Source organism: Uloborus diversus, unplaced genomic scaffold, assembly GCF_026930045.1.
Source record: "Uloborus diversus isolate 005 unplaced genomic scaffold, Udiv.v.3.1 scaffold_153, whole genome shotgun sequence".
NCBI classification, from domain to species: Eukaryota; Metazoa; Arthropoda; class Arachnida; order Araneae; family Uloboridae; genus Uloborus; species Uloborus diversus.
The window spans coordinates 94,853-116,812 of NW_026558243.1; the positions used below are offsets into that span (position 1 = coordinate 94,853).

At 32.4% G+C, this 21,960-nt stretch overlaps 1 protein-coding gene across 1 annotated transcript in view; it reads right to left on the bottom strand.

Moving 5' to 3' along the window:
- The window catches only part of LOC129233058 (fructose-2,6-bisphosphatase TIGAR-like), a 68,695-nt gene that overhangs the window by 23,361 nt on the left and 23,374 nt on the right, over nucleotides 1-21,960 (bottom strand). Inside the window, exon 3 of the mRNA XM_054867139.1 lies at nucleotides 12,651-12,769. Within this exon, the coding sequence (XP_054723114.1) occupies nucleotides 12,651-12,769 (119 nt within the window). The remainder of the gene's footprint in view (nucleotides 1-12,650; nucleotides 12,770-21,960) is intronic.

Below are 21,960 nucleotides of genomic sequence, written 5' to 3' on the forward strand. Positions count from 1 at the left end.
CCACTACATACTCGCAACTTTTTCTCTTCAGAGTGAATGCTAGAAATTGGTTGAAGATAGGAACTTTTCTGCATAGAAATAATAATATTCCTTCAAATGATTCAGTATCTCTGTTTTGGTTTATCACAGATTTTAACAGAAGGACTTTCAGTTTAGTAATGACCTTTGCTTACAGACTGCTTCAGTACACCTTTTTGTACCTTGTGCCGGCTCAAGATACATCACAGTATTTCGAAACAAAATGAGGTTTCATACCTAACGTAATCAAAATATTTAACTTTGAACTTAACAATACTTTGGTAAAGCAGCAGTTACAAAGTTAATATTGCAATAAATTTCAAATTCACTTTTGAAACTTTTTCAGAAGATTAGAAGTAATATGGAAAAAACAGAGTCTATATATTTTGAAGTTGAAGACTTAAGTGCTGTTCTGGTAAGTTGCATCTGACATTGACAATTTTTCGGGTAATAGGTAAGAGTAATTGGCGCTGAACTGAGTTGAGTTACTTTCTTAGTCATTTTGCAAAAGTATTCCAACTCGAATCTTGGGCAATTACCTTTTCCTATTACCTGAAAAAGAGATAAATACAGTCAATATTAGAAGTCCAAGAAGACAAGAAGTTACCAAAGAAGCACTATAAGTTCAATGTAGACTTTGTTGTCATGCAAAACAAATGTACTTTTACCTAACGACCCAAAAGCAAAAACAAACAAATCTTATCTCATTTTCACTATAGAATAAGACATTCCAAAATTTAGAATTTGAAATTTATTTACATTTTATCTTTCTTTGGTTCCAATGCATCAGATAGATTTGACAACTTTCTAACAATATTAAGAGGTAGGGGAGAGCGCCTTGGGACACAGTTAATTTTAAAGGATCTATTTTTAGTAGCCATGTTTTTTGTAATCTCTAAGAGTAACCTTCACCACTAAATGGTGCCATAGTAACAATCAGCATCAAAAGAGTTAAATTGATGATTTTGTGAGAGAAAGAAAATTTGATGACTCCAAAGTAAATATTTTCTTAGTTTTAATTTCATTTTCGGTCTCTGTATTTGTAAGTGTGTCAACTGAATTTTATTTTGTTGTTCAAGAGAAGTACTTTAAATATTTTGGTTATATAATGATTGTGCACTTAGATTGACCACCATTTTGGTTTTTCTTAAACCACCCTATGATTGTACCTCTGGACAGCCAAACCTATTTTACCATAGGATACGTCCCAAGGTACATCATATGCATGGTTCTTAATAATTAAGCTGGGAAACATGGGGAAAATGTTCTAATATGATGCAGTTTTTTTAACAAATTTAGTGTTAGATAATAATTCATTATTTATGATTCGTTATTCATAATTTAATCCATTACCATGAAAAAAATTTTTTTTTTGTTTTTTGGTGCAAAATTGGTTTAAGTATATGGTTGTTTCCTGAATCATGAAAAGTGTTCCATAGTACAACAGGGTGTGTTCTAAGGTACAATAGGATGTTGTACCTTAGGACAATTTAGAACTCTTACTTGAAATGGCTGGCAAATATTTTATCTTTAAACTGTCTAAATTTAAAAAAAATATATTGTAGAGACATGTTTGGATATTTTAATGTGACTTTTAGATTTTAAATTTAATTCAAATAATTGGTGTTAAACATTAAAATATGAAAAGCTTTCCAAGGTACAACACTCTCCTTTAGCTTAGAGCAGATAATGTTTGCATCACAGCACAACAGAATGGATTGGCAAAGAACCCAACTAATCAAAAATAGGATAGCTACCAAAAGTAATTATGTCAATTAAAAAGAGAGTGTACAAAATCTTTGTAAATGTGTCTATTTACGTCACTCTAACTTCTCCAAATGCCAGAGAATTGACGATTAAACAAGGGAACGATAGATTTGTAACTTTTCAGACATCATGTTTAGAAGTGTTTTGTTTCCCTATGACTTAAATGAGCGGAGATATTCATTGAAACTTCAATTCTCAGCAACATTTCATGAGCTTTAAAAGTATGACCGTCTGCTGTTGGAATTGTGCCAAAGTTGGTAGAAAACGAAGCTGCAGAATACTTGACCTTGGTGGAATAGCTTCTGGTTCAAATGGTAATTTTTATTAATGCACTGCTGATTCAGGGATGCCAAAGTCATGGCAGAGACTGCACCATTGAAACTTTTAGTTTTGTAAGTATTTCTTTTGCTTTTTTTTACGGGGGGGGGGGGGGGCTTTGTGATATTTGAGAGGGATGCAGCATTGTTCTTGAGAGCAATAGGCATTCCTGCGCTGATGTATTAATGTTTTGCAGCATCACGCAGCAAAGCCTCCCCCCCCCTCCCCAAGTACACCTCAGAAGTACTTTGGTTCTTCCGGAGAACAGAGATGCAGTCTGCGGCAGGCAGGTTGCACAAGCAGCTGCAGGCAGTGAGATTAAGGCAGACACCGAACTAGTCGCCCTAGAGGCTGGTTATTATGGAAAATTAGTAGTTGCCACTCACCGTGGTAAACTAACTTGCAAAAGTGGCAATTAAAAAATATGTCATTGATTACCACTTCTGCCTAAGGTCACTTTCAACTAACTAGCACATTCCAATGTTATCATATTTGCACCCCCCCCTCCCTGTTCTGAGTTTATCTAATGTATTTCTTTTCCCCACCACTAGGAGAGGAGGGAGAAATTCAGATGCAAGATTAGGAATTCAGTTTTTTTCACTTTGAACCCTGCCACCTGCCTTCCAAAGAGAGCCATTCGCCAATCTGTATCTTCCTGACCCAACACAGGCGTGCATTTTTATGTTGATTGAAAAAATACCTGCTCAGTGATCAGGCAGTGGAAAACACAATATAGAAGAGGATAAATTCACTTGTAAAAATATTTTTTCATTTACTTACTTTGAATAATTTTTTTTATATAGAGCTGATTGTAATAATCACATTATAACTTCATCATTGAATCCATAGCTATAATTCAAATTCAATTATTTTGGGAAAAAAAAAAAAACCCTCTAGTAAACATTGCATTTTCTCCTTTCAAGTTTTTTTGAAAGCATTTGCTTAATAATTGATTATTATTTGAAACACACTAATAAATTAGCAAATGGGTGAGAAAAAAAACCAAGTGGATGAGAAAGTGGTTCTGCAGATGAAAATGTTCAATAATTAATCCTATTCAACAAATGCCAGTTAATGATACTTTAGTGCTATAATAATGAATAATTTAATTTTTTATATCCTTGTTTAATTTTATTCAAGTTTATGAAATGTGCATGCTTTACATAAATTCATTTTTCATAAAATTTTGAATAAATAGAAATATGTCATGCAAGATTTGTTACCCATCAATTATAAACTAAAAGTATTTTACATGTACCTTCTAGGATATGCTCATGAATAGCTGAAAGGTTACAATTTTATAGAAAACAATGCTTAACAGAGCACGCCATGGCAAGGAAAGTGACAACTCAAAATTTGGAAAAACACGTACTAGCTATGGATTTTGAAGTTCAATTTTGATGCTCTTTCCTTCCACAAAACTCCCAAAGCTCGTTTACCTTGCACACAATGAGCTTGCGTAACTGGTGCACAGTGGCATAAAAATGATATAATCAATTAATAGAGACACATCATTAAAAGTTCATAGTTTAGAAGTAAAATTTTCAAACTTTAAGTGTGCATTATTAATCAAGGGAACAAAAGCTAACCCGTAAACATCACACTATCAATTGTTTGTGCATATTCTAACACTTGAGACTAAATTGCTTAAAGCTACTATTGCACAAAACCTTGATTTTCTCCATTGCTGCATTTTTGGGATGTGTCACTTTCCTTGCCGGGATGCAATGCTATGAGTCTCTTTCACAATATGGAAGAAATTTGAAACAGCAGCAAATTTAAAAAATGACTGCCAATAAAATTGAGTATACTGGGCGCTGGCTACTAACTAAAGTTCCCAGTTTTCACCTATACAGCTAGTTATGTTACAAAATTACTGTTCAATATAGTCCTTAAGAGTATTCATAAAATACACACAAATAAAAAAGTTTTTATAAAATATTGCAGATTTGTAAGACTGGAAATTAGTTGACAAAGTGTCGACTATGTGCTCTGACACAACAAGCATCAGCACTGTTAAAAGCAGCAGCTTCTGTGATTTACTAGAACAAACATTAAAGAAGCAGCCTTTTTCGTGTGTCAACACCATAGAGCAGAAATACTAAAAGAGGGAGCGATTACAACGTCTCAGTGAGAAAAGCTTGAGGCAAACCTGTGCCGAAGTCACATGACTAGTTTGGGAGGGTAGTTGTGTTCTGGCATGCAGTCGCTCTGTTGGTGTTAAATATTTATTAGACGACGACGCTAGTAGGAGCTACAAACTCAATCTATATCAATTGCACTACAAATTAGCACTGAAAATCTTTTTTTTTTTTGCAATTTGGAAAACAATAGTATTTTTAAATTTAAATACTTCAAAGAGCTAAAGAAAAAAATATTTTCTTCTTGTTACCTTGGATCTTTGCCTGTCCCGCTATTAGAAGTCAGTAATATTTATGAAAAAACCTGAGCAAAATTTTTTCAGAAAAGGCCAGTTTTTTTAAACTCCAATTAATTTTCATTGTGATGTGTAATATTAAAATATGTATTTTATTATAATATGTAAGTTTCATTCCAAGCATTTTTATAAATTGAAAATATATTTGCACAATGCAAAGGCTGCCACAAACGTATGTATTTTATGTACAAATATTATTCATTCAAGTAGTTCTAGTGGTTCCAATACTGGTAATTGGAGCTATTTTGTAATACCAGTATTTGCTGGGGTAGAATACCGGTATTTTCGATATTAGCAATACATAATAGTTTTTAATTAAATAGTTTTTAACTTAACTAATTATGGATATCTACTGGGATTTTCAAGATAAATTTCTTTTTCGATGAGACAGTTCCAAAATCAATCTATTGAAGTAAAAACTTGGCTTCAAAAGCAAATTTATAGACTACCAGTGAATAAAAGTAGCAAAAAGATTACAAAATGATATTTTCATCACCATATGGTGTGATGAATCGCACTTTCGCGAGTTTGTAACTCATTTTTATTTTCTCCATTTAATAGCCTTGGCCTCTAGTAAAAACTAATTTTAAGTGTAATTACAAATGTATTTGTGCTATGAAAAAATTCTAAAAATCAATTGCAGCAATTCATTATGATTTTGTTTTTAACATTTGTCTCAACTATACTGAGTCTTGAGAAATATTTTTGTTAGTATAACAAACAATTATTTGTGGTCACTGATATTAGCGTGCTGTTCGGTTTCACTATTCAGCTATATACCAAGCGAGATTATTATGATATCTTGAACATTTGCAGTGAGGTAAAGCATAATCAGTTGAAATATATTTTCAGCAACTTACATAATTATAAAGAATTTAAATAAGAAAAGGAAATAAAAAGGAGCTAACAAGTTCAAATTCATCGTAAATATTCAAACAAAAGGGTTGATAAAAAGCAAACACAAACCTATTCTGACAAAGAGGAAATCGTTGAAAACGATAATAATACTGAAAAAGAAGTGTCACTCGAAGAACAGTTACTATATATATTAGTAACTGCTTAGCTAAAAAAACTACCACAGTACAAAAGAAATACCCACACCCATAAAAATGATTTTTACAAAACCAACAAGTTAAAGACCGAATTATTTGAAGATGAAGGACTTCCAAGCAATTACAGGAGGTGTATCATGTATTATTAACAGTACCATTGGCCTGCGTAAATTCAGAAAGAATATTTTCAACTGCAGTAAATTTTTTCAATTAAATGAGTTCCAGGCTTAGTGACAATAAAATAGATGCATTATATTTCTTGCTATTATTGACTTTTCATTAGTCAAACCTCGTTAACACGAACTCGCTTGACACGAATTTTCGCTTAGCGCGAAATAAATGCCATTCCCTGTCAGATAAAGTTACAAATTAGTGTTAGATCAATCACTTAACACCAAGAGATTTAGACGAAATCTTACATAAGACAAAGAAAATTTTAAGGTCTTGAAGAAAAAAGTGAAAAGAAAAAAGAAAATTACCATGCTTTTATATGAAATAACTTTCGAAAGTCGAAAGATCTGCACTTGAACGCAAGTGACATGGATGGCAGCGAGAAAATTTCTCTCCTTATGTAGGAAAATCGGGAAAAACCACGTCGTTCAAGAAAGTACGAACTTTAGCTGTAGACTATGTTTACAGTAAAAAAATGGGATGGACAGTGAAATCTTCAACAAGTGGCTGACAAACCTAGCTGTAAAATTTCATCATGAAAAAGAAAGTCTAATTCTGGACACCTGTTCTGCCTGTTGGCATAATTAAAGTTAAGTTTAAAATCCAAAGGTTAAGATATTTAAACTAAGCCAACATTAACTGGCCGTGTAATGTCAAGTTGGAGACAAGCAAAAAACATGTTTCAGAAAAATACATTTATAAAATATGACTAGAATTTTTATAACATCCCCATAAAATACACCCCCAAAATATCATAACAAAAGTGGTTCCAGTAAATAAAAGAAAAATGTCACCAATATGTCGATGTAGTCGCTGGCTGTTCCGAAGGATCTACTCGAAGACACACAAAAGGTCCGCCGGATCACACTTCAGGAATGTCCGTAATGGAAAGGCAACATTAGACAATTCGTAGATCGGTAAACATCTCAGGTAGACACATAGGAACTCACTTCCCCGGCAATATTACAGGGGTCTGTCCAGGATTTTTCACAGGGTCCGTATTTTGTGAAAAATCAAATAATTTTGTGAAAAATGAATAAATTTTGTGAAAAACCAAAAAATTTTGTGAAAAACCAAAAAATTTCGCGAAAAACCAAAAAATTTCGCAAAAAAAAAAATTTTTTTTTTTTTTGTTAAAACGAAATTTTAGAATTTAGAGATGGCACAAACTGCATCAATTAAACTTAAAGTTGAGAATTTTTCCTCTTCTACGTTGAGAAAATCGTTCTGGATTTTTTTTCTGATATTTGACGGGCGGGGGGGGGGGGGGGGGGGGGCATCGCTCTTTCAAGTACCAATATTTATCTACCATTCTACATTATGTTAAATTATACTAGATATATTTCTGTACAGTACTTAAAATAATTGTAACAAAAATATAAATAAATAAAATAAAATTCAAAATAGGGTTCAGCATTCAACTTTTTGACCCAAGACACTCTTAAAAAGCACAGAATTTGGTTTAAAACTTCTAAATTCCGTGATTTTAACAAAAATAAAAAAATATTTCAATCGTTTACCTCTTAACAAAGCGTAATAATCATTAAAAATTCGAAAAATCGGATTCCCATAGCGGATGCAAAGAGATCGCAATTCTCAAAGTGAAGGCATCAAAAGTATAAAAACAGCTTGTAAAAGAAATATTTTTGATAAAATTATTTTTAAATTGCATTTTAGAGTCCTATAATAAACATATCATTAATATCTGTGGACACAGTTGACCCAAAAAATAAAATAAAATAAACCATCTATTTAGCATTTTAAGTTTTGACTCATAACAGAAAATGGAATTTTGCTTTAAAAACTTGAAATGAGAGTTCTAACAGAAATAAAGAGACTTTTCATTTATTTGAATCCTAATAAAGCAAAGTTAGCTTGAAAAAAGAACAAAATGTGATTCTCATATCGGATGTTAAAAGATTGCATTTTTCAAAATGTAGACATCTAAAGAAAAAAAACGGTAATTAAAAGAGTTTATTTAAAGTTAATCATCCTTGTTAGCATCGAAAAATCAAAACCCATATAAATTTCTCCCAAAAAAACAATTAAACATCGCACCGCACCGTAAAAACGCAAATATTGACAAGCTGGCAAAATGATGAGAATATTTTCTAATCAAGTCATTATAAAGGTTCAACGCCAGACGCTAAGTTGTGATAATTTTGAAGTTGGTAACACTATCTGAAGCGATCATATTTTTTCCTCACCCTTACTATCCCTTTGCAGTTCTAAGTTCATTTCGCAGATATATATTATTATTGTTTATTAAATCATAAGCGGAGAAAAGTGCTTACCAATGCTTTTTCAGAAAAGTTTACAAAAACACCACTGCTAATTAGCTGTGATAAAACAAACAACCATTATATTTATTTGGCAGTAGCCATTTTTTATCGCTTGCAGCATTCCAAGAGTGCCGATATTTTTTTTTTTTTTTTCAAAATTAGCCGATTTTGTGTAAGCTGATCCCTCTACTTTGACTTAAAAAAAGGTTCCAAAAATTATCGGTTTATACACAGAAATATGCGTTATTTTGCTTTCAGATTTGCTCTTTCAATAAACAATTTGACAGATCCGATCTTGTTTATCAGAATTTTGTGAAGGGTCCGTTTTGTTTGATCGGAATTTTGTGAAAGGTCCGTTTTGTTTGATCAGATTTTTGTGAAGGGTCCGTTAACGGACCCAAATATCCTCTGGCCAGACCCCTGTATTAATTAGCCGGACACAACACAAATGTTTCTTCACCTGGACTCATACTAATTCCAGGACTTGGAAGATTTAATTTCACATACCACAAAAACCCCCGCAAGCATCGCGGGGAAAACCCCCCCCACACGTGAGCCGGACTAGGCTTCACGATCAAAACAACAACTGGGGATCGTTGAGAGAAGAGAAGAGAGAGTGATCGCTGCTCCTGCTCCGAGTGCTGCCACTCGCCACATTATATATGTTTCATCAACCAATGAGATTCCACGCCTCGATGACGTCACCACACTAACTTCTACTTCGACCATCACTCATTTGTTTATTCCACTGCCGCGAATATTCGTACTCCTCTCCATAGCACGTGCGGTCAACAAGTGGAATTAATTCGAATCAATCAGGTGACAACTCAACTCTTTCTGAATCGACACATCGGGACATGCAATCTTCGATGGTTTCAGTAAACAATCGCCATTAATTATGGCGTGGGGGAATCGTCGATTGAAGTGTTAGCACCAACTAGTTGACAAGTTCTACTTTTACCAGACTGGGCTTAAAGTAGGTACACTTAACTTAAAATTATTTTCTTTAAATTATCGGCTGTGGACCGAGAATAAAAATAAAATAATATTTATGCCAACACTGCCCATGTATTGGTTTAAAGGCTAAAAGCAATAAAGTGTTTTTTACCCGTCAACACTGCAGCGAAAATCCAGTCTTGAGATCAAGGAAAAATCAGATGTTTGAAAATGCATGGTGATAGAGAAATGGTCCAAATAGCCATTGCCTCTGTTCCGAATTACTTGTGTTTCTTACTTAAATATAAATGCTTGGGTATACATTTTTGTACAAAGGTACTTCGGTTAATATATTTTCTGAGATACAAAAACAAAAAAAATTGTCTGCTTAGACAAAAACCAGTAAACATGGAAACCCGTCAATGCGAAATTCGGTTAACATGAAATATTTTGGCGTCCCCTTCAAGTTCGTGTTAACAAGGTTTGACCGTATGACATTTGTTCTTCATTTTATGTTTCTTCTCAATAAGTAAATAATGCACCTTTTGCACAAAATAATTAAATACGGCAAGAAAATATTATATTTTTGAATGTTTTTAAGGAAATTCTAATACCTGTACCAATACCAGTATTGCAAGCCCTAGTTACTACCCATGAAATATAAGCAATTGAAAGAATAGTCAGAAAACTTTGTGACTGGCAGGGTGAAATTACTACACTTGATCTTCATGTTGTCATGTTTGTTTGATTTGCTATTTAAGCTGTCTGCTGTTCACTCCCCTTGATTTTACCGAATATCTTTACATCCAAAAGCTCACTATTTCGCATTGAAAAAAGGACTCCTTGAAAACACACCTCTGAAACACATGTACGCATTTATCTGCAACTTTGTGCGATAAAACATTGTTTTTATCTTCTTTTATTGTTTTAACTAGTTTACGTAACGCGCAAACTTCTCTGAGTCTCAGATAGTAAATCCTGGCAATATTTTTCTGTAAACCCCCCTTCAAGAATCAGATTTCTTCTACCCCAAGATATGCACCATGCTCAATTCAGGTCACAAACACATTGCACTGTTTTATAAAATATGGAGGTTTAATTGCCAATTCACCATTACTTCAGCAGAAGAAAAAGGGATTAAAAGATATGTATATTTACTGCTTGTGTGTATTTAAAAGCTTGAGTGACAGCCTCTATAACTCAAAATGCACCATATGAATTCTATATTTCAGAAAGTACAAAAAAATTGACAATGATGTCGGCAAAATGGCATAAGATAAATCAGCCGTTTGGTATTTATCAACGAAATTGTGACCTCAGCTCTTTTTGACAATCAAGTGCCACACTGTATTAAAAACATTTTAACACAATTATATGCAGTCATTGCTGTAGTTACAAATATGTGCATTCCCCTAAACCCCAAGGTGACTTCCCCAAACATTTCTTTTCATCTACCAGCACTAAATAACCCTAATCACATGAAGCTTTTCTACCCCAGAAAAAACCTGCTTTAAACCACATTGCAGTTATTTTCCAGGTAAAGGTAGATCTTTCTTCATCCTGCTTTACCCAGAATGTACTGCGCGGAACGAGTGCTAGGTATTACCGACGAGTAATACCTAGCACTCGTAGATAGGTATGAGAGCACTTGCTAGGTATAGCCGCTAAGAATGCTGGACAAAACCGTTTTCTCGGGTGCTATGTCCTACACATGTGAAGGGTGAATTTTCCAACTGATTTTTCTGGAGATGGAGCAAGGATATGGGAGATAAAGCTTGATCGCAGAGAGATGACAGGTGACCTTGCAACGGAAACACCGTTTATATCATTTGCAGAGGCAGCAATTGGGACTGAAAAGTGTGTGTGTAGGAAGGGGGGGGGGGGGGGCAAAAGAAAAAACGACAACTAAAAGCCGAATTTTGGCGGCAGCAAAAAAAAATTAAAGAAAAAAAAAGAAAAAATACAAAATTTTGCTAAGGATGGTTTTTAGAGCATATGAGTGGTAATTGATGCAAACTTTACAGTTTTACTCACATATTAAGATTTTGATGAATTATGTACACAATAACTTTCCATAAAGAAACACTTAGACATGAATTGAATTGGTCATTTTAAAAAGGGGTCAACTCATTTTTTTAAACTCACTTTATGGCGATTTCCCACCCCATTAACTTCAACACATTAGTTTCATGTGAAAACGACTCAAATCTATTTTTCCGAGGTAGTTTGGTGTAAGACTCCCCACCAGTGTACATTTTGAAAAAGAGTCATCTTTAGGAGATGACCCCTTTTCATAATGAGCTCCTCCATGTTTTCGCACACCTCAACAACGTGAAGATTTTATCGTATCCTCCTCAAATTCTAAAAAGTTCAATGTAAAGTATGTGACACATCAGGATGTAGCAGATTTTAAAAATTGGTGGCCAGATTTTAAAAAGAAAGATCAGTGAAGTAGAAGTTACTGAAAAGGGGTTTCCAAGGAGCAAAAGTTTTTTTTTTTTTTTTTGCTGTAAACCACTTTTACGAGTTTGTGTTTACAAATCTTGAACCTGGTGTTGCAAGGGCAACACCATTCATTGATTTCTTAGTAGAAGAAATGTTTTGCCTTTTAAAAAATACAGAAATGCCAAAGCTTTTTATCTTAGACCCAGCAAACAATCCCGCTCATCAGGAGAAAATTCTAATAAATGAAAAAAAAAGGATTTAAAAAAATTATATCAAAATATATCAGATGCTCATAAAAATATCTAGCAGAAAAAGTACGATTGGCCCGCTACATCAATCGAAGAAGCAGCTGAAGAATTTTGGTTAGATTTTTTTTTGTCATTTAAATTCCTCTTTTCATTTTTCACTTTAAAATTCAATATTTTGTAAGAATAAACAATGATTAACAATTTCCAGGCTCATTTGTTTTGAAAAACCTAAGTTCATTTTGAAAACGGGTCATCTCCCGTTAAAAAATGTTTTTACACAATTATTAAAGGAAAATTTCGGGATCGTGTCAATTTCAAATAAGTTTCATCACATCTTAAAAGAAAAATTAAATGAAATTTAAAAAATAGGGTGAATATACGTTTTTTCTTTCCCTTGAAAATTTTGAAAAAATGGAGTTGACCTCTTTTCAAAATGACCAATTCAATCAGACTTTCATTATTTACACCAAAGTATTTTGAGAAGTCACAAAAATTTGGTAATAATTTCATTAAGCAAGTATGGCTTGTTTTAGGTAAACTGATTTACTAATATCTAAACCACCAATATATAAACTATAAGTTACTGCTCGTGCTACATAATATTTCTTAAACAGATATACAAAGTAAAACAAATAATTATGATCTGAAACTTTTGCTTTTTTAAAAATCTCTAGTTTTTTTTCTCCTAAGTTGGAAAATAAAATAAATAATTGAACCATAGAAAGTGCCTGCCCACCCCCCCCTAATCAATGCCACCAATCATTTGTAATTGGTAAAATCAGCAAGAAAGCGCCAAGTAGTGAGAGGCGCACTCTCGCTAATCCTATCTATTACAAAATAACAACCTATTACAAATGATAGAAATTAAGTTTTTGCTTCAAGGCCATCTGCCATCTCTTTATGGTCAAGCTGTAAAAGTCTCACGTTAAAGCAGCTAATATAACACAGTTAAGGAAGTAAAAGCATGTAGAGATACCTGCATGGCTCTTGCAAGATCACTAGCATACACATGACTGTACTGCTGGTACTGTAAATGTACACCCAAAAGTTCAGCCTGTTTGAGTCCTGCTTGGGATAATGGAACATCTAATTGACCTGAAAACCAGTTTGAAGAAATCATTTTTGATTCTAAGTAAGAAAATTGTACTACAGTCAAACCCCTCTATAGCGAACCCGGGATATAGCGATCTCCCGGTTGTAGCGAACCTTTTAATTGGTCCGAACTGAAGCCCTATGTCATTAATACAATTCCATATGCTTATAACGATCCAGAAACACGAAAAAATCGGATATAACGATCCTAAAATGTCTGATTTTTCAAGTTCTTCTTTGCACATGCCCCAATGAAATTCATTAGCGATTGTTCTCTCAGCAAACTCCATCTTCTACAATTCTCAACCCTTTTTCTAGGAAATCTCTAGTCCAAACCACATTCCTCATTTATTGTTCCTTGCAAGAGAAGCTGCTTCTTCAGGGGGGGGGGGGGGCGAGCCGGTTTTCAAGCTCCCTCAATTTTCTCAACTGGTTTTAGTCAGAGGACGAGATTATTGGTCACTCGTGCGTTTGCTCTGATTTTTAGTTTAATTTCCACTGCGGATAATCGTGTGAACTAGGTAGAAATCATCATGGCCAGGCGAAATAAAGGCAAAGCATTTTCTGTTGAAGAAAATGTGCAATTAATTCGCAAATTAGAAAGTGGCGAAACCTAATCCTCACTTTGCAAAAAATTTTCGCTCTCAAAATCTACTGTAGCCACTATTTGGCAGAACCGTGATGCAATTGTTTCTGCCTATGAAACAAACATAAACGGCTGTAAAAAAAATGCGAAAAGCAGTAAGGGAAAATGTAGACGAAGCGTTATTTAAGTGGTTCACTCTGCAGAGGAACGGAAATGTACCGATAACGGGAGCCATTCTGCAGGCAAAGGCAAATGAATTTGCCGAACATTTTAATGAAAAAGGGTTTGTCTGTTCTAACGGGTGGTTGGATAGAATCAAGAAACGGCACAACATAACGAGTGGAAAATTTGTGGGTGAAGTTGCAAGTGTGTGCTCTTCTGATGTGAAGGATTGGATGCAAAATGTGTGGCCGGACATCATTCGAGATTACGACGAAGAGGATATTTTTAACGCTGACGAAGCGGGCTTATTTTATAAGCTGACTCCAAATCAAACATTGAAGTTAAAAGGTGAAAAATGTGTCGGCGGAAAACACTCCAACACACGGATAACCACTTATTTGTGCTAACATGACTGGCTCTGAAAAACGAAAGTTGATGGTTATTGGAAAATCGAATAAACCCAGGTGCTTTAAGAATGTGAAGAAACTCTCTCTAGTTTATAAATCAAACAAAAAATCTTGGGTCCATTTCTGCTGCAAAAGCAGCTGTAAATATTTTGAACAATTTTTTTGCGACTGAAAACATTGACAAACATATTGTGGATTCTTTTGCAGTAGTTGAGAAAAAAATTGATATGTATATAAAATTCAAAAGTTTTCAACCGAAAATAACGTCTTTCTTCCATGCTACTGATAAATAAAAAAAAAGTAAAATTTTAATTTGCTTATTATTGAATAAAATATAGTTACTAGTTATTTCTAAAACTTAATTTTATTACCCTAACTACTAATTAAGTCATTGTGCAATTATGATGATTATTATTGTAAAATATTACTGAATTTTGACTATTTTTTGGAATATCGGATGTAGCGAACCCCCGGTTATAGCGATCTCTCAAGTCGGTCCGTTGAGGGGTTCATTATAGCGGGGTTTGACTGTAATACCATGCTGAACTAATACATTCTTGAAACATTTAATTTTATAATTGGTTTGGGCATTATAAGAAACATGTTTAGCACATTATTTGTTACTAGCTTATAATCATTTCATTAAAATATAAATTTATTGTAGAGCACTTCAAAATTTTATTTCTCAAAGATAACACTTCCAAGGTATTTGCTACATCTTTTCATTTTGTACAGCAATATCTACCATGTGTATTAAAAATAAATAACTTCCATGTTTGAGGTTTAAGATTTAAATTCATATAGCCTTAAGTCTTTTTTCTTTTAAATGAGCCTTGAAGTTCACAAAATTCCATGTCAATTCATCCAGGGGTGGACACCCGAGGTTCTCAGATCTTGAAACTTCGTGAGGCTGTTCTATACATGGATATAAGAATAACAAAATTTTTATCTTAAGATGGCTATTACTTTTTGAATGGCAGCACTTTAAAATTTTCCCAAAAACTTGTCCCGTTTTGCAAAAATCGCAAAATCCAGCAACTGTACATACAGTTTTCACTATAAAAGATTTATTTTTCGAGATAGAGAGTAATTTTTTTTTTTTTTTTTGTATTTTGATTGGTATTGTACTGTGAAGTCATATATAATTAGATTTAATGTTTAAATCAGTTTAAATAACTAAAAAAATCTTTAAACAGCAAAATTTAGTTTCATTTCGGACATTGACTTGTGCTCAGAAAGTGCTAAATAGCATTTTTAGCCCTCCAAAACTTCCAAAATCCAATATATTCTCGGAAACTAGATTAAAAGTGGTACAAACTTATGCAATAAAATTGGTTCGGTTTGGAGTTTTATTCAAGTTAGTGATGATCAAAATATACTTTTGAAACGCACAAAAACCTACCAAAGGATTTTCTACTCTCTACTAGATTAAAAATAAAATAAATAAAATCAGGCACTCAGCACCATCAATGCATGTTAATTAGATAAATCACAATGAAAAAAAAAATTAATATATCAGCTTTTCTTTATACTTATTTAGAACGAATGCTGAAGTTGGAGAACTCTCAACTTTTGAGGTTGGGTTCTTCTATCACTCATCAGATAAACAGAGAAATATCGGTTTTTAAGGGGGAAGTGGATGCATTTATTAGCTCTTAGAGCAGTCAGCTTCATCTTCACAAGTTTTAATCATGTTATAAATTAAATTCTTACAATTTTTTCACAACGGTTTTTGTTAGTCCCAACTACTTTGTTTTTTTTCTAAGAAATTTATTGTCATAAAACCAACTTACAAGTTTCAGAACCATACTTTATCTTATAGATTAAGAACATTTTCTCCCTCTACTGTACTCAGTCACTTGGTTTTGTCTTCACTGGTTGCTTGACAATTGTCCACGTGAAGGTTGGGTAGACTAAAGCTGAATCTTGATTACTGTCTGCTTGTGTGACCATTGTTTTCTTCTATTATCTTTTTTTTTTTTTTGAACAAAAGTTTTCTGTAGTTACAACACAAAATGTGACTGGGTGTCAAATTCATGTATTTGTTTTTTTAATACACTTGAACCTCCAATGGGAAATTTATTTCATCTATGATGGTTTACCAAAACTTTATTTTTTTCTGCCAAGCAGAAAATGTTACTTTTAAAGTTAACATCATCAGTAAGAAGTCTAATTTTTAAATTGCTAATAAATTAGAAAGTGATTAAAGGTGAAAATAAAATTATTTTAATAAGTGATTATTTTGTATTCTATGCATTAATGTTTAAAGTTGAAAAACAAAATATGCTGTCGATTGTATTGTTAATAAAACTATAAAGGTTAAAGTTTACAAAATTTCGCCTTTTTTATTTGTCTTTGCATTTTCTGACTTGTATGACATTTATTGAATATTTTTTATTGTTACTATGGAGGAGAGGAGATTTGTAACATTTAAAGGGGTATGCCATCAACCTGGTGGGGGAGGGGGTATCAAGCAATTCTTTGGGAAGCAATGTTTGATTTTGACATGCTTTTAAATAAGGTTTTTACTCATACATGATAGAACTAGAGGAAATTCAAAAAACAAAGGATCTTTTAGAAAAATCTTTAAAATTATTTTAATCTTCAAAGTAGATCAAAATTTCGTACACCGAAAAAAAATTGGTAATACAAGAAAATTCTAGGAAAAAAAACATGTTTAATTCATTCAAAATTGCTTCACAAAGCAAAAGTAGTTCATTTTTACATTTATTCTATAATTGGAGGATATAAAAAGAAATTGGGAATCAAAAGCTAAGAAATGCGTTTTTTTAAAAATAATTGACATTTTTTTCAATTTACCGAGCTTAAATGATATAAGAATTGTGATTAATACAGTAATCAATTCCTGGGTACGAATACTCAAACACCATTTACTCGTATAGTAAAATACCAAAGATGATTACTGTAAAGTGGATGAGGTTAGCCTCCCAATTTTCTTAAAAATACATAAAACAGTTTGCTGAATTATTACGAATCAAGAAATGTATTATGAGCAAAATTTAAGGCTTTTATGATTGGAAAGAGGCAGACAGGCCCGCTCACATGGACTAAGTGGCATTAAAATCCTGATGGTGAAAAAGGGATAAGCTGTTCGAATAAGAAAGTCGGTTTTTCTGCCTAAATACTCTCAAACTAGGTAGATTCATTTGTTCCACTGTCCTTGGGATTAGCCAAACTTTAAGTAAAGATAATTTTAAGGTAGGAGAAAAAATTTAATGCTATTTATAGACAGAAAAGTAGTTTGTAATTAGATACAGTCAAACCCCGCTATAACGAACCCACAGTAGACTGGCTTAGGATATCGCTATAATCGAGGATTCGCTACATCCGATTTTTCGAAAGTAAGACCACACTTGCTAAGAAACTTCTGTAATGAATAACTTGATCACACATTTCTTTTTGTGAAAAGGATAACAAATAAATTTTTAATGTTAACTATGGTAGTCAGTAATTAAACTACTGAAATGTATCTTTCTTTTATTGATAATATGAGAAGGAAAATGTTATTTTTGGTTGCAAGCTTTCATATGCTTTCGTCAGTTTTAATGGCAACTTTTGTAAACAAATCTACAACTTGTATATCTAATTTCTGTAGTCAAGTTTTCTCAAAACACTGAGAGCTGCCTTAGAATTACAATTCTGCCAGATTGTGACTCACTACAGTAAATTTAGAAAAGAAAAATTTGAAAATAGACTTTTGCAGCTTTCCCATTTTTAGATGAAATTTAACTTAATCCAATAGATTTTTTTAAAAAAATTTCTTTATTTAACTATGATCAGTGTGAAGTTCACAATACAACAGAGTTCGTACTCAGTTTCAGAAATAAAATGAAGGAGTTTTGAAGGAGTAAAATGAGATTTTGAAGGAGTACTAATGGAGAGTCATTAAATGATGTCACACTTTTTTTTCAATATATTTGACCATCAGCACCCTTTATCACAAAGTGTCACACTTCACCCCAAACTTCTCCTCTTGTCACGTTATATTTTTTACAAACATATTGGTACACTAACTGTGTGATGTCACTTTTATCACCCTCTCTCTTCCCCTTGTCACAATTTCATGAGCCTGTCTCCTCCTCAAAGCATGACATCACTTGTGGATGACCCTTTCTACAATATCATAACTGCAATTAACTAAACAATTGTTTTTTTTTAACACAATCACTTAATGTAGTACATTTACTTATGTAGTTTTAAATATTTAAATAATAATTAGACAACTTGACTTTTGCTGCTGAGAGTGTGGTGGAGAAAAAACAATAATCATAAAACTTGAAAAAATAGCCAAGCACCATTTAAGCATGTTTTACTTCACTTATGAAATGTCTTAGTCTTCTAATAAAAATTTCACCTTCAACTTTTATGAATTAAGTATGATCAATATGTAAATCGAAAAAAAAAAATGCACAAAATTACTACATTAAAATCGCCTTAGTGACGAAGTTAGTTGTCAATCGAAGTATTTTAACTTTTTGTTATACAGGAAGATTATGTAGTTTTGAAATAAAAAAGAAGGAGTTTTGAGGGAGTTAAAACCGAAATGAAGAAGTCTGAAGAGCCCTTCAAAAATTTTTTATAAATGAAGGAGTATTGGAGGAGTTTTGAAAGAGCGTACGAACCCTGTACAATATTATCAGAGGAACAATAGGCGAGAAGTGTGGTTTGAACCGGAGTATTCTGGTGAAAAGGGGGAATGAAGATGGTCTATTGCAGAAGATGGTGTTTGCCTATGGGAAATTTGGTAAGGAACATAACTGGGACAAATGCAATGAAAAACTGAAAATTTCAGAAATTTTTGGATCGTTATAGCGTCTACAGTATCTAAGGTTCATTACAAGCATTTCAAAATACATTTAAAACATAGATCTGCAGTTGGGACTAATTAAAAGGTTCAATACACTCGTGGGATAGTTATATCGCAGGTTCGCTATAGCGAGGTTCGACTGTAGTAGTAAAATTCAGGAGTTTAAGAGTCCTTGTTTTCTTTTCTTAAAATTGGAGTTTGTAAAGAGCAGACAAACCCTAGTGTGATCAAACACTGAGGAAACTGAGTTAAACAAGATGTTACTAACCATTTATATATTCCTAGAATTCCTTTTGTCAGCAAGTGAGATTTTAATAAAATATCGAATGTCAAGCTGTAACAAAGAGGGTGTTACAGCTTTGTTCCTTCTGTTACACATGACCTCTCTGTTACGGCTATATTTCTTCTAATTAGTAGAAATTTTTCAAAACTAATACAAAATAAGATAACACTATTAAATTTTACTTGTGCATCTTTTATTTTGAAACTCTTTAATATTTGCATACAGTAAATTTATTTAAAAAAATTTAACAGAAGGGAGAAATTAATTTCTGGAAAGCTTTTTAATTTAAAAAAATAAAATTATTCGTTGGATAAAGAAAATCACTGCACACATATACTCAGAAAGAATGAATCTTCATGCATAAAACTATATGAAAAATCACTAAAGTTTTAAGTTATTGCTGTTTTAAAAAGCAACAGGGTGGCGACAGGAACTGTGAAAAAAAGTTCCCTGCCTTTCCCTGATTTCCCAGATTAAGTTCATCGAATTTCCCTGATTTACGTTACCAATGATAATGGTTTTCTTTCTTTGCTCTACTTGAAATCCATTGTATGTTTGTATAAAATGCAGTATTTTAAAGGTTTTAAGTTGTGTAAAGTTGTTGAACTAAAGATATATTTAAAAAATGTGCTACTTTTTTAATAAAATGGTTAAAAAACATATCAAGTCTATTTTTTTTGGGGGGGGGGGGAAACCTACAAAACAGTATATTAAATTTTTCTACATGGAAAGATTATAGAAAATTATTTAAAAAAAACTTTACTTCCAGAAACCACTCAGCATAAGAATTTTAAGAAACTATTAAAATTACTCTTAAAAACATGTGTATTTATGATAGAAGTAAAGAGTAATTGAAATTATTTTGAACTAAGTTTTCAAACAGTATAATAATTGTTGCAAGAATAACAAGTAATAGTGAAAGAATAGAAGTAATGTAGTTATTCTTATATAACTAATTGAAATATTTATGCAAAACAGATGAAACCATTTGACATCCATTCATAGGGAGTTTTTCTCTAATCAAGAACATAGGTTTTAATGAATGAATACACAGCATTTTAACGATAAAAAAATAAAGATACTTAAGTAAGTTAACTATTTTAAATGATTTCAGTATGTAACGAAAAAAATCTTAGATTGCTTTTGTAACAAATAATTTTGAAATGCAAGGAAAAAAAAAAAAGAAAAGAATAAAAAAGGAATTAGTTAATTTCAAAATATATAAAAGAATACAACTCGGTTATAAAATTAAAGAATCACTTAAGTCTGAAGAAAAGAAAACATTTATAATCTGCGGTGACAACAAATAGTATAACGGCAAAGAGCAAAGTTTTTTTATTGAAAGTTCAATTTTAGCAATTAAATTAAAAATGCGAAGTAATAACATTTAAGCTTTTATAGTATTAATTCAAAAACCAAAGATTTCTTCTTGAAATTGTGATTACAGTATGCTAATTACTTCGAGAAAATGAAATAAAGGCAAAGGAGCTAAGACATTAATGAAGGCTTCCTCTTTGCCTGTATGGTTGTTTATTTTACGTAGCATTGAAAGCGTAAAAGGAAATTTCAAGCTAGGTAAAATAAACAACCTAACAGACACAGAAGCAATTTTTGGAAGTTCATCCTGTGGTTAATAAGTAAGATTCAATATTTTGACGTTGAGGAAAAAAGATGCACAAATATGCGGCAGTGTATAATTGCACCTCATTAATTTTCCTTTTTATTTTTGAACAGATAATTGGCGAAAAATGCGTAAGGAATTAGAGTACTTAATTTTGTAAAGCAAACAATTTTTTTCCTTCATAAAATATAAAAAAAAACCCTGATTTTTTGTTATTTTTTCAAAATTCCCTGATTAATAAAGTTCCCTGACTTTTCTCTCATCTCCCTGATCTGTCGCCACCCTGCAAAATTTTTAAAGAGAAAAATCAGAAATGTCTCTTATTCACCTCAAATTTTAAACATATGCATGTCTGTCAAAAACAGTCATTCAATCTGGAAAATTCAATAAATTTCCTTCAAAATAATATCAAACACAATGACATTGTTTTAAGCTCAAGAAACCATGTTGTGGTTTCATTTGGCGTAAAATGACAAATTACTTGCAAAACATAGGCTAAAAATCTTAAGAATGAAATGGAAAACTGAGGCACAGACTACCTGTGCCTTAATTTTCAGTGCTAGAGCAATTGTGTTAGACCTCTCAGCCGCTTGGGATCCTAATATGGATTTAGGTGCTTTTTTAAACTTTTGTTTTTCTGTTTCACTTTGGGTTGCATTTATCAACTTTAAATTTGACCGATTCATGCGGAAAGAGGGTAGAAAAAAAACTCTCCGATTCAGAAAGTCTGCAGACTTGCTCAAAAATTTGGGATGGGCGTCGCAGTGTTATGTGACTAACCGACCCCTTATTTCTTAAACACTAATAAGTCCTCTTTCTTTCGTTTAACTGTTTTGAGATTTGGCAAGTTATATTCAGACGTTATAACATATTAACTGGTTTATTCCTCAGCAAAAGAAGCCAGTTTATGTAATGGTGTGATATTGATTGAAACTTCTGTTTGTGGGTTGTGGTGTCTAACAGGAAAAGTGTCCAGATTGTTAACCATGGAAATTTTCACTGATTTCTGGAAAACAAAATTAACACAGTTTTTAAACAGGTTAACAAATGTAGGGGGGGGGGGGGTAAAGGTGAAGACTTACCTCTTTTGAAGTTAAGAAATGGGAAATTTATTTTGAAAATTTAAGATTTTGAAAATTTTAAGTACACAAAAATAGCACAATGTATTGAATAATAAATCTTTTACTGAAACATTATTTTATTTTTTGCAGCAAATTTGTACCTTTTGAAAAAGTGGAAATTTCACTTTTTTTTCCTGCAGCAAAGTGAAATATATAAAATTTTAATAATGAAATATTATTTTCTGC